Source organism: Chlamydotis macqueenii, chromosome W, assembly GCF_036417535.1.
Source record: "Chlamydotis macqueenii isolate bChlMac1 chromosome W, bChlMac1.mat, whole genome shotgun sequence".
Classification (NCBI taxonomy): domain Eukaryota; kingdom Metazoa; phylum Chordata; class Aves; order Otidiformes; family Otididae; genus Chlamydotis; species Chlamydotis macqueenii.
Window position 1 is genome coordinate 50,914,905 of NC_141592.1, and position 12,788 is coordinate 50,927,692.

A 12,788-nucleotide genomic window follows, 5' to 3' on the forward strand; every position below is an offset into this window, starting at 1 on the left:
TCTCCTCCTATTCTCTCGGAGAGTCGGGGGAGTGAGAGAGAGACTGCGTAGTCTGGTCCCTGTTGGGGCTGAACTACGACAGTTATTTTGGCGCCCAACGTGGGGCTCGAAGGGTTGAGATAATAACAGATCTGACTTTTTTTTCTTTTTTTTTTTTGCTTGAAACAAATTTGTTTATACGTGCTTGTTGTATTGGTTGTCAGTTATTGGTCATGATGTTGCAGTGGTTGGTTATGTTGTTGTATTGTCTACGCTCCTATATGTACTACGTGTTCCCAGTGGTGGTGTTTATCACCTCAGGGAAAATGATGAGAATTATCCTTCTGTTATACTATGCCATATACATCTATGACATGGTGACATCAATGGCCTTAGAGATAAATTGGTATTCCTATGTGGACAGCTTCCCGAATTCTTTCACTTCCAGGGTAGTTAAGCCACTTTTTGAGAACTTTAAAGATCTGGGGGATATTCAAGCCACTATGATGTTGTTGTTATGTATTTTGAATATGTGCCAAGTCTTGTCTAGAGCTGCAAACCCACTTTTTGGGAATCTCCTCCCGAGATTTACCCTAAGGCAAGATACTAATACGTGGCATGGTGTGAGGGAGAACAAACTGACCTGCAATGTAGATACTCAAACCCCAGCAACAGGCATTGCAGCTGAATCAGAGGGTGAACCTGTGCTAGTTTCAATTGCCCCTGTATCCAAGAAGACTTGGAAGCGGAAGTCAGCTCGTTTAGTGAGGGAAGAAGAAGCCCCTTTTAGGATGGAGCAGGAGGAAGAAGAGGAAGGTTTATTTGCTACATGCCTAGGAAGAACTCGGCAGGCAGGCTCTTCCTCAGGGGAAGAACTCCTAAAGGAGACAGTGAGCACCAGATTTCTATCCCTGAGCGAGCTGCGAGACATGCGAAAAGATTTTAGCCGTCATCCTGGGGAGCACATTATCAGCTGGCTGCTGCGGTGCTGGGATAATGGGGCCAATAGCTTGGAATTAGAAGGCAGAGAAGCTAGGCAACTGGGATCCATTTCTAGAGAAGCAAGCATTGACAAAGCAGTTGGAAAAGGGACACAAGCCCTCAGCCTCTGGAGGCGACTCCTGTCAGGTGTGAAGGAGAGGTATCCTTTCAAGGAGGATATAATGTGTCATCCAGGCAAGTGGGCTACCATGGAGAAGGGTATCCAGTACCTGAGGGAATTAGCTGTGCTGGAGATTATTTATGATGACCTGGACAATGATCAGTTACCTAAGGATCCAGATGAAGTCAGGTGCACACGACAAATGTGGCGGAAGTTTGTTCGAAGTGCACCATCATCATATGCCAACTCATTGGCAGTTATGACCTGGAAAGATGGAGAGGAAGAAACAGTGGATGAACTGGCTGGCCGACTCCGGCAGTACGAGGAAAGCCTGTCTTCCTCCCTAAGGGCCTGTGTCTCGGCTGTGGAGAAACTATCCCAGGAGTTCCAGCAATTCAAAGCAGATATGTCCCATTCCCCACCGGTACGGGCCAATATTTCAGCTATTAGGAGTAAACGTTTCCCTGCTCAAGAGAGATGGTTTACGCGGCGAGGTACCCTGTGGTTTACCTTGCGTGACCAAGGAGAGGACATGAGGGAGTGGGATGGGAAGCCTACCTCTGCCCTAGAGGCGCGGGTACGTGAGTTGCGTGGAAAAACCATTGCAAATAGAAGTTCTCCCCGGAAAATTGTTGCACCAGTCCCCAATAGGGAGCGTAGAAGGAATAGCTTTAGTTCTGACCCTCTTGAAGGGACCTCTCATGCATATTTAAAAGAAATGAATAATGAATACTGTGGCCAGGATTAGAGAGGCCCTGCCTCCAGCCAGGTGGAGGAGAGGGATAACAGAGTTTATTGGACTGTGTGGATCCGATGGCCTGGCACGTCAGACCCGCAAGAATACAAAGCTCTAGTGGATACTGGTGCACAATGTACCTTGATGCCATCAAGATATAATGGGGCAGAACCCATTTGTATTTCTGGAGTGACAGGAGGATCCCAGCAGCTATCTGTATTGGAGGCTGAAGTGAGCCTGACAGGGAATGAGTGGCAAAAGCACCCCATAGTGACTGGCCCAGATGCTCCATGCATTCTTGGTATAGATTACCTCAGAAGGGGGTATTTCAAGGACCCAAAAGGGTATCGGTGGGCTTTTGGTGTAGGTGCTTTGGAGATGGAGGAAATTATACAGTTGTCCACCTTGCCTGGTCTGTCAGAGGATCCTTCTGTTGTGGGGTTGCTGAAGGTTGAAGAACAACAGGTACCAATTGCTACCACAACTGTGCACCGGTGGCAGTATCGCACCAACCGAGACTCCCTGATCCCCATCCATAAGCTGATTCATCAGCTGGAGAGCCAGGGAGTGATCAGCAAGTCCCACTCACCTTTTAACAGTCCCATATGGCCAGTGAGAAAATCAAGTGGAGAGTGGAGGTTAACAGTGGACTATCGTGGCCTGAATGAGGTAACACCACCACTCAGTGCTGCTGTGCCAGACATGTTAGAACTTCAGTATGAACTGGAATCCAAGGCAGCCAAGTGGTATGCCACCATTGATATTGCCAACGCGTTCTTTTCAATCCCATTGGCACCAGAATGCAGGCCGCAGTTTGCTTTCACTTGGAGGGGCGTCCAGTACACTTGGAATCGACTGCCCCAGGGGTGGAAACACAGCCCCACCATCTGCCATGGGCTGATCCAGACTGCACTGGAAAAGGGTGGCGCTCCAGAACACCTGCAGTACATTGATGACATCATCGTATGGGGCAACACAGCAGCAGAAGCTTTTCAAAAAGGGGAAAAAATAATTAAAATCCTCCTGAAAGCTGGGCTTGCCATAAAACGATGTAAGGTGAAAGGACCTGCAAGAGAGATACAGTTTTTGGGGATAAAATGGCAAGATGGGCGTCGTCAGATTCCAATAGATATAGTCAACAAAATAACAGCTATGGCTGCACCGACTGACAAAAAGGAAACGCAAGCTTTCCTGGGCGTTGTGGGTTTCTGGAGGATGCATATTCCAAATTATAGTATGATTGTAAGCCCTCTGTATAAAGTCACCCGAAAGAAGAATGATTTTAAATGGGGCCCTGAACAACAGCAGGCTTTTGAACAAATTAAACAAGAAATTGTTCACGCGGTGGCTCTCGGGCCAGTCCGGACAGGGCAAGAGGTAAGAAATGTGCTCTACACCGCAGCTGGGGAGAATGGCCCTACCTGGAGTCTCTGGCAGAAAGCGCCAGGGGAAACTCGTGGTCGACCCCTTGGGTTTTGGAGCCGGGGCTATAAAGGATCTGAGGCCTGCTATACTCCAACCGAAAAAGAAATCCTGTCGGCATACGAAGGAGTTCGAGCTGCTTCAGAAGTGATTGGTACTGAAGCACAGCTCATCCTGGCACCCCGACTGCCAGTGCTGGGCTGGATGTTCAAAGGAAGGGTCCCCTCTGCGCATCATGCAACGGATGCTACATGGAGCAAGTGGGTTGCACTACTTACACAGCGGGCCCGAATAGGAAACCCCAATCGCCCAGGCATATTAGAAGTAATTACAGACTGGCCAGAAGGCAAAGATTTTGGAAAGCCACCAGAGGAAGAGGTAACACGTGCTGAAGAGGCCCCACCATATAACAACCTCCCAGAAAATGAGAAGCGGTATGCCCTATTTACTGATGGGTCCTGTCGTATTGTAGGAAAACATCGGAAGTGGAAAGCTGCTGTGTGGAGTCCTACACGACGAGTTGCAGAAGCTGCTGAAGGCCAAGGTGAATCGAGTCAGTTTGCGGAGGTGAAGGCCATCCAGCTGGCTTTAAACATTGCTGAACGGGAAAAATGGCCTGTGCTCTATCTCTACACTGACTCATGGATGGTGGCAAACGCTCTGTGGGGATGGCTAAAGCAATGGAAGCAGAGCAACTGGCAGCGTCGGGGCAAACCTATCTGGGCTGCCACTCTGTGGCAAGATATTGCTGGCCGGTTAGAGCATCTGGTTGTAAAAGTACGTCACGTAGATGCCCACGTACCCAAGAGTCGGGCCACTGAAGAACATCAAAACAACCAGCAAGTGGATCAAGCTGCTAAAATTGAAGTGGCTCAGGTGGATCTGGACTGGCAGCATAAGGGTGAACTATTTTTAGCTCGGTGGGCCCATGATACCTCAGGCCATCAGGGGAGAGATGCAACATACAAATGGGCTCGTGATCGAGGGGTGGATTTAACCATGGACACTATTGCACAGGTTATCCTTGAATGTGAAATATGTGCTGCAATCAAACAAGCCAAGCGGTTAAAGCCTCTGTGGTATGGAGGACGATGGCTGAAGTATAAATATGGAGAGGCCTGGCAAATTGATTACATTACACTCCCACAAACTCGCCAAGGCAAGCGCTATGTACTTACAATGGTGGAAGCAACCACTGGATGGCTGGAAACATATCCTGTACCCCATGCCACTGCCCGAAACACCATCCTGGGCCTTGAGAAACAAGTCTTATGGCGACATGGCACTCCAGAAAGAATTGAATCAGACAATGGTACCCACTTCCGAAACAATCTCATAGATACCTGGGCCAGAGAGCATGGCATCGAGTGGGTATACCACATCCCCTATCATGCACCAGCCTCTGGAAAAATTGAAAGGTATAATGGGCTGCTGAAAACAACTCTGAAAGCAATGGGTGGTGGAACCTTCAAAAATTGGGATAAACATTTAGCAAAAGCCACTTGGCTAGTCAACACTCGGGGGTCCACCAATCGAGCTGGCCCTGCCCAATCTGAACTTCTACATACTGTAGAAGGGGATAAAGTCCCTGTGGTGCATGTAAGGAATATACTGGGGAAGACAGTCTGGGTCATTTCTCCCTTGGGCAAAGGCAAACCCATGCATGGGATTGCTTTTGCTCAAGGACCTGGGTGTACTTGGTGGGTAATGCAGGAGGATGGGAAAGTCCAATGTGTACCTCAAGGAGATCTAATTTTAGGTGAAAAGAGCCAATAATTTGAAGTGCTTGATGTCGGTTACTATACAGTACTGTATGTCGTTATCTAGCTATTATGTGTCCCTCCTTGCTTCTTCCTGCTCCACGCCCTGAGATACTTATGTTGTGTCAAAAGTATTATAGTAAAATCGTTTATACCAACAAAGAATGAACTTTAATAAAATAGGAAAAATTGCAGCAGTGATGCAACCAGAACTGGCTCTTGCTACTAGCACCTACCAACAGATCTTCAGTCTCCGGACTATGAACTTGCTAAGTCACTTGCACCAGACAGACTACCTGAGGAAACACCGTGTCATCTGTCCTATGCTGAGAGCCTGTTATGACAGATGGAGCCCAAAGTTATGGACTGGATAAACTCAACAGACCTTTTGAAAGGATGGACCATGGACTAAGAGAGTTACATCTGTGTGTCTGCATACAAGTAGATAAAAGGAAGAAAAAGTTGATGATTAATTGGAAAGTGTAGGATCTGGGCATGATGTAGATGGTATGGAATAAGGGGTGGATAATGTCCTGGTTCTGGCCAGGATAGAGTTAATATTTACCTGAGCTGGGTGGAGAACTGAAGCTGGTAGCCCCTATGGCTGGGATAGTTAACTAATTAGCTAACAGCTGGGGTTAATTTACCCAAATTAGCCAAAGGGCTATTCCATCCCATCTGACATCATGCTCAGTATATAAGTGAGGAGGGTGCTGAAGGGAGGTCCTCCTAGTTGGAAGAGACTGGATGTAGAGATCTGTTGTGAGCTATTATACTGTATTTGTGTTCCATCACTCTATTGTTTTCTTCTGTCATTACTGTTAAATTTACTTTTTGTTCAAATCTCAACCCGCGTGTTTGTTTTTTTTTTTTTTTCCTGGTTTTCTTTTGTTTGTCAAATCTCCTCCTATTCTCTCGGAGAGTCGGGGGAGTGAGAGAGAGACTGCGTAGTCTGGTCCCCGTTGGGGCTGAACTACGACAATAGGTATGTAGGGGACAAAAGAAAGTCCAAGGAAAATGTAGGCCTCCTCTGTAAGGAAACCGATGACCTGGTTACCTGGGACATGGAGAAGGTTGAGGTACTCAATGACTTTTTTTGCCTCAGTCTTCACCCATAAGGGCTCTTGTCTCGCCACTCAAGCTGTGGAAGGTACAAGCAGGGACTGGGAGGATGAAGAACCGCCCGCTGTACTCGAAGAGCAGGTTTGGGAACATCTGAGGAACTTGAAGGTGCACAAGTCCATGGGGCCCAATGAGATCCATCTGCGGGTCCTGAGGGAACTGGCAGAGGAAGTTGCCAAGCCACTGGCTATCGTATTTGAGAAATCGTGGCGGTCTGGTGAGGTCCCCGATGACTGGAAGAGAGGGAACATAACCCCCATTTTTAAGAAGGGGACCAAGGAAGACCCAGGCAACTACAGGCCAGTCAGCCTCACCTCTGTGCCTGGCAAGGTCATGGAGCAGAAATTTAGTGAATATGTATAACAGGTGTGTATTTAACCTGCACTGTTGACCAAACAGGTGCACACGCTATGTGGCGCTGCAATAAAGGAGTGCCTGCTTCTTAACTTCTCATTGCTGTTAAGGAGTTTTATTCTGGATTTCGGTAACACTGTGATTTGATCCTTTTGTACAGGGGCTAGCCTTGCTAACTCATCAGCTCTATTATTCCATTCACCTGCTGAGCCCCCATCTACCTGATGAGAAGCTACCCATCCCAAGCAAAATTCCCCTGGTTAGCAATGTTTAAGATTTCTTGCCATTTTTCCTTTTGCCACACTGGGATTCTATTAACCTCCCATTCATTTTGTTCCCAAAAAGGAAGCCATTCAGTACAACCCTTAAACACAGCGTAGGAATCAGTATAAATGTGGACAGGAGAAGTGGCTTGAGCTTCACACTGGAAAACACTCCACACTGTAATTAACTCTCCTACTTGCGCGCTGCCTACTCCCTCTGTAATAATTTGTTCATCGGAGGAGGTATGGAGTGCTACTGATCAATATTTTCATACCTTCCCTTCTCTCTTTGCAGAAGCATCGGAAAACCAGGCACTCACTGCTTGATCAGGGGAGAAAGGAGAGGCCACTTGGATGACAGAGGAAGGTTTATCTTGGCTGCCATCCAAGCTTTCCATTTCTTGAATAGCCAAGTGTTTTAAAGCTTCTTCAGTCACCGAGAAAATGTTACAGTAGTGTTCAGTCTGGGCATACCGAGGCTTTCTGGGCCACCCCGTCAGGGGGAGGGGTCCCAGTAGTAACTGCCTTTATCACTTTAAACGGGCCTCTCAGTACAATTGGTTGTTGGTGTGCAATTTTCTTTACTTCTACGAGAGCCAGCCTAACCACAAACAACCCTTTCTCCCAAGCAGTGTATCTCCTCTCGGCATCTTTAAAGCTGCGAGAATAAAATCCCACAGGCCGAGTTGGACCCTCAGGGCCCTGTTGCCATATGTGTACTGATAATCCTGATATGGCAAATCCCCATTCCACCTGAAAAGGGTCTGTAGGGTGGATAGGGCCAAGAGCCTGGTGAGCCATTGCTTCAAAAATTAACAATTGCATAGCTTCTTCCTGAGATGGGGTCCATTCCCATTTGACCCCTTTCCTCAGCAAATCATAAAGAGGTCTACCAATAATGGAGAAGTCTGGAATATGTTTTCTCCAGAACACCAATAGTCCTAAAGCATGTTGTAAATCTTTTTTTGACTCAGGCATTTTAATCTGATCTAAAGAAGTGAGGGTGTTTGGTGGGTTACACATCATTCCCCCTTTCCACCAAATTCCCAAAAAATTTACTTCTTGTGATGGCTTCTGGACCTTTTCGGGAGGAATTTGCAAACCCAAATTCTCCAAGTGAGAAATTATATTCTGGTGGGTTATTTCCACCGCCTTTATTTCTTTCCCCCCCACAAGGATGTAATCAATATATTGGTAAACATCTACAGCTTCAGGTTTTGGTATTTTTTCCAATTCTTGGGCTAAAGCATGATGAGCCAATGTAGGAGAATGCTTATACCCCTGGGGTAGCCGGGTGAAAGTATATTGTTGCCCCTCCAACGTAAAGGCAAAATGGTCTCTGTCCTCTGGTCTCAAAGGTACCATAAAAAACATGTCTTTGACATCTATGGTTGCCATAATTGGGTGAGCTTTCTCCTGAATTATTGTTATCAATTCGGCCAAATTGGGCACTGCGGCAGTCAAAGGTTCGGTGTTGGCGTTCAGTCTCCTAAAATCCACTGTGAGTCGCCACTTTCCATTAGGTTTTCGCACTGGCCACACCGGAGAGTTAAAAGGAGAATGTGTATTTGTCACAACCCCTTGCTTCCGCAGTTCCTGCAAAACAGGTCTGATACCTTCCTTTGCTCCCAGGGGAAGGGGATATTGTTTGACATTAGTTACCTTGCTAAATGGCAGAGAGGGTGCAGTTTGGAGTAACCTAATATTTAATTGCGGGGTCCCAAAAGTCCACCACAACCCTTCTGGGTCTTTCCAACCTTTCCCTTTAAGGACATCCATTCCTAATAAGTTAGTGGGAATATTCCCAATCACCATTGTAACAGTGACCGTGTTTTCCTCTCCCGGCAACGTTAGCTTTACCTGAGCAACACTCATGGTTTCTGTTGACCCTAAAGCATTCAGGACACAAAAACGTCTTCTCGAGGGAGAGACACCACACCTTTGTGCATCTTCTTTAGTCAGAGCGGAGATTTGGGCACCGGTATCAATCAAAAAGGTCACCAGTCCACGTTTTGGACCCACGATAGCCGTAATTAGCAAATCTCCTTGCTTAGTCTTGGTGAGCTGTCGGATATAAATCCATCCTCCATTCCCTCACTCACCAATGGGGAATGGAGGTTCTAGTTTTCCTGCATCTGGGAAAAAAAATATCTCTGTTTCTGTTGCCTGTGTCTTCCAAAGGTGGGGCTGTGAGGTGAGATTTCTTTTCCTTTGGGTGGGTATTGTTTCGGGTTAGACCATTTTAATACCACCTTGCTCAGCTTTTCAATGGGTAAACCATCCATTACATCCCTTGGAACTCCCTTTTTAATTCTCAAAAGCCACCATTGTTGTCGGGTCATGGGCTGTCCTCCCCCTGCTGTTTTAAAACAAGGGCCACATTGACTGACAGGACGGGACAGGACGGGACGGGACGGGGGGGGGCGGTAGGCCCTAATTCCTATCTGACAGATTCCTTTTGGTCTGTCCTCTGGGAGTAGCTCCTGTGCTACCTAACAGGGACTGAACTGGGCTGAGATCGGAGGGAGACACGTTCGTGGGGCTATTGGTTGCATTTCCACACAATGGTGCGGCCTCTCATAAAGCCCTCCAATCTTTCTAAGGGACCAAGTGCCTCAATGGTCTTTTGAAGTTGAATCCCCATAGGTTTAAGCGACTCTGGAAGTCCCCTTATTAAGGGAGTCATCCTCTGAGGGTTCACTGGCAGCATCATTGGGGATTCACATCTAGGAGTTAATTTTCTTTCCTTCATCATTTGCAAACAAGCAGCTTTTTGGATGCTTTCCACCAACTGATCAACTGTGCTGGTGATTGCCAAGGGATCCCCTCTCCCAAAGGGTTCAATCCTCCAGGCCAATAAGCAGCCCGCTGAGTTAAGGACCATGGGGCACGATTATCTCCTGTGGTCAAAAAGACTCCAGGACCCCAATATCCCTCAGCCTCCTTAACTGAATTTGATCCCACTCGGTTAAAGATACGCGCCACACATACTTCATCTCAGATTCTTTGGCAAGATGCCCATACTCCCGCTTCAGTTTGGCAAGCTCAGTGGCAGTATACAGCAACTCCTTAGTTGTAATTTGTGAGTTGCTATCCTCATCATTCACATAAAAATATTCTCTTTTAATCAAAGGTCTCAGCTGAGGGTGATCCTTGAAGCGATCCCTCGCTTCCTCTAATTCCTTCTGAGTATATTGGGCTTATCTGTCGAATACCCCTCTCCTCAAGCTTCAGATCTATCTCACTCAACAATTCTAAATTATTTGGATGTTCTTTCCTCAAGACAATTTTTAGCAAAAGATTTTGTTCTTTTTCTTTCTCCAACTGTCTCACCGCTTAAGGCGGTCCTCTACTGCTGCTACCAGACTTGCACCCAGAACAGCACAAACTATGGCTTTGCCTTTGCCAGATTTTACCTTCACCACCTCCTTCTGCAAGGAAGTCACTAGATCTACTATGCTCTACAAATTTGTCCAATTATCTCAAGCCCAATCTTGCCTGAGTGTGAACGGCTGGGCACCATGCTGTGCCAAGAGCTCATAGAGTGAGTCTCGATTTTTCACTAAGGGTACTGATCATCAACTTTTTCTGCCATTACGAAGAGACCAAACCCACTTCAGGGAGGCTAAACTTAGTTTCCACACACGCAGTTCCTCTGCGTCGCTCTTCTCTTCCCTGAGTGGTTGATGGGACCAAAATCTACTACGGGGAGGCCAAACATAGTTTCCACAAATGCAGTCTGTCTGCAGTCGCCCTTCACTTCCCTGAGTAGTCAACCTCATTCATATGAGGACAGATCCCCCTTTTGCACTAAGAGATCTTATTATTAACTCCCATCAGACAGAGTCCAAACCTCAGCTCGAGTTCAAGTGCACCAAGCTGTGTGAGGGATTTCAGTGATGGTCCCTGTAGGAAATTTCCATGTAATTTCCCGTGTGGGAAATTACAAGCTGCACACAGCTGTGAGAACGCGACCTTGGAGAGGGGAGCTAGGAGGGTTGTTATTGAGCAGTATGTTGCTGCTATCCGGGAACCGCTGTTAGCCAGCAGGGCATGTACTTGGCAGGCCTTGCTGCATGTGCTGGCCATGCATGCATCAACACCTGGTCAGTACTCCTCCACTGAATCTGCTGAGGGTATAAACAGAGGCGGCTCAGAGCAGAGGGAGAGAGAAAGGACCCAGAACACACTCTACGAACAACAGGGGAGGCCCTGAAGGTGCTGCACCTACCTCCCTTTCCTGCTATGACCCTGCTGATAATCATCCTCCTGCTCAGCAGTGTCTCTGGTGTAGTCAGGTTGGTGAGACTCTCATAAAGGGAAAACAATACGCTGGTAACTGCTTATGCTAGGAACTGTAACTGTTTATGCTAGGAACTGCTTATGCAAGGCTATAATAGAGCAATAAATACTGTTGTGCTTTTAAAATATCATATGTTGAGTGAACTTTGTGCATAGGAACTTTACGAACTGGTTACGTAAATCCACTAGGTGTGTGAGGTGTGCAGGAAATTCGGATCGGCCCCCTTGCTTTCTAGACACCTCTCATCCGAATGGATGTAGGGCTAGGTGCGGCTGGACCAAACTGTCCTTCCCCTTTTACAGACCACACACAACCTGCACCCCTCTGTCTTTCAGGATCCTGTACATGACGCAAATTTAAAAATGTCACAGTCCACTCGGGACTCATGATGGTTCTTTTACTGCGATCTCAAAGTGCAAAATCAAGGCGAACACGCCAAAGGGGTTGGTTTCAATCAAACAGCACAAACTTTATTATTTTGCCCATAAAGCGGCACACGATAGATGAAAGGGAGTGAAAAGGAAAGATAAGTAAAGATAGGAAAGAGGATTATAGCTATCACCGTGGGTCCAAGGCATCCCTATGGTCCCAGATCCAGGCAGCATCCCGCCGGTCTTCACGATCGATGTCGATCCTTAGTAGGGAGAGCTCTCAGGGGTCTCGTTGTTAGGGGTCGACCTTTTACGCTAAGTAACGAACCTTGCTCCTCCTTTGGGATGGAGATGCTCTTTGTATTACAATGACATTATAATGAGCAAAGTTCAGTTACAGCTGTTGCGATCCATCTTCCTTGACAGCAGCTATGTGGTTACCTTAGCAGCTCAGGTACTTCCCGGAGAACGGACAGTCCACTCGGTCCCCGTTCCAGGAGTGCTACGCCTCTGGCTTCCATAGAAACCGCATTCCACTCATGGGAGCAGCAACTGTGTCTCAGGCAGACTGCTCGCAGCAACTCATGTCAAGTTGTGAGCCTAACTTGTAGGCCACATCAAATCCATAGTCCAACTGATGGTGTCGTGTCCCCGATGTACCATGTCCCTGATGAGCCGTGTCCTTGATGAGAAGGTTGAGACAATGCTGATGTTCTGACCGACTCTTACAGCTGCCCAGGCGTCCATTCCCTGGTTACACAACCGACACCTCGCAAACTGACATTCCCCTGCCTAATGTGTTATGAACCACTTGTGCGTTAATCAGCTGGCCCCTGTGTTATTTTCTACCTCTAGACAAAGAACTTTACTAAGGCCAAACCTCAGCTTACGGAGCAGAACGGGCCCAGACCTAGCCAGAACAGTCGCAGTACTACACACCGCTGGAAGGCGCGCTCCTTCTTCCTTTCCCCACTGGCCCCACCACCTAACCGCCCCGGGTTCCGTCCTCCTGCCCCAACCTGACAGACCCAGGTGGCAAAAAGTGCCGTCCTGGCCTTTTCCGTTCTGTTTTTCCCTCTTCTCAGTCCCGCCAAGTCAGGCGTGAAGCCCTCAGGGTACGTGGACCACCACCTCTCCATCCAGGAGGAACCAAAGCGCCCCGAGGAAGCGTTTCCAGCTGGGGCTGCTTCTTGACTGACCCGCCTTTTTCGCTGCAGGGGAGGCTGCTGGGTCAGTGGAGTGTGGGGAGGCTCTGCAGGGCCCACAGAGTGGGGGAGGGGTGAAGGTGGCTGAGCTGGTTCTGTTGTCCCATACTGAGGGTGCTGCCGTCACACTGCGGGTGCCCGAGCAGGTCGCGGTGTGTCCCAGCGGCGCGG

General features: G+C 47.8%; 1 protein-coding gene across 1 annotated transcript in view; it reads left to right on the top strand.

The window, feature by feature from the left end:
* The first annotated feature begins 11,291 nt into the window (after nucleotides 1-11,291).
* The window catches only part of LOC147596791 (ribosome biogenesis protein NSA2 homolog), a 41,866-nt gene continuing 40,369 nt past the window's right edge, over nucleotides 11,292-12,788 (top strand). Inside the window, 3 exon segments of the mRNA XM_086769645.1 lie at nucleotides 11,292-11,297; nucleotides 11,910-12,006; nucleotides 12,630-12,763. Coding sequence (XP_086625771.1) covers nucleotides 11,292-11,297; nucleotides 11,910-12,006; nucleotides 12,630-12,763 — 237 coding nt within the window.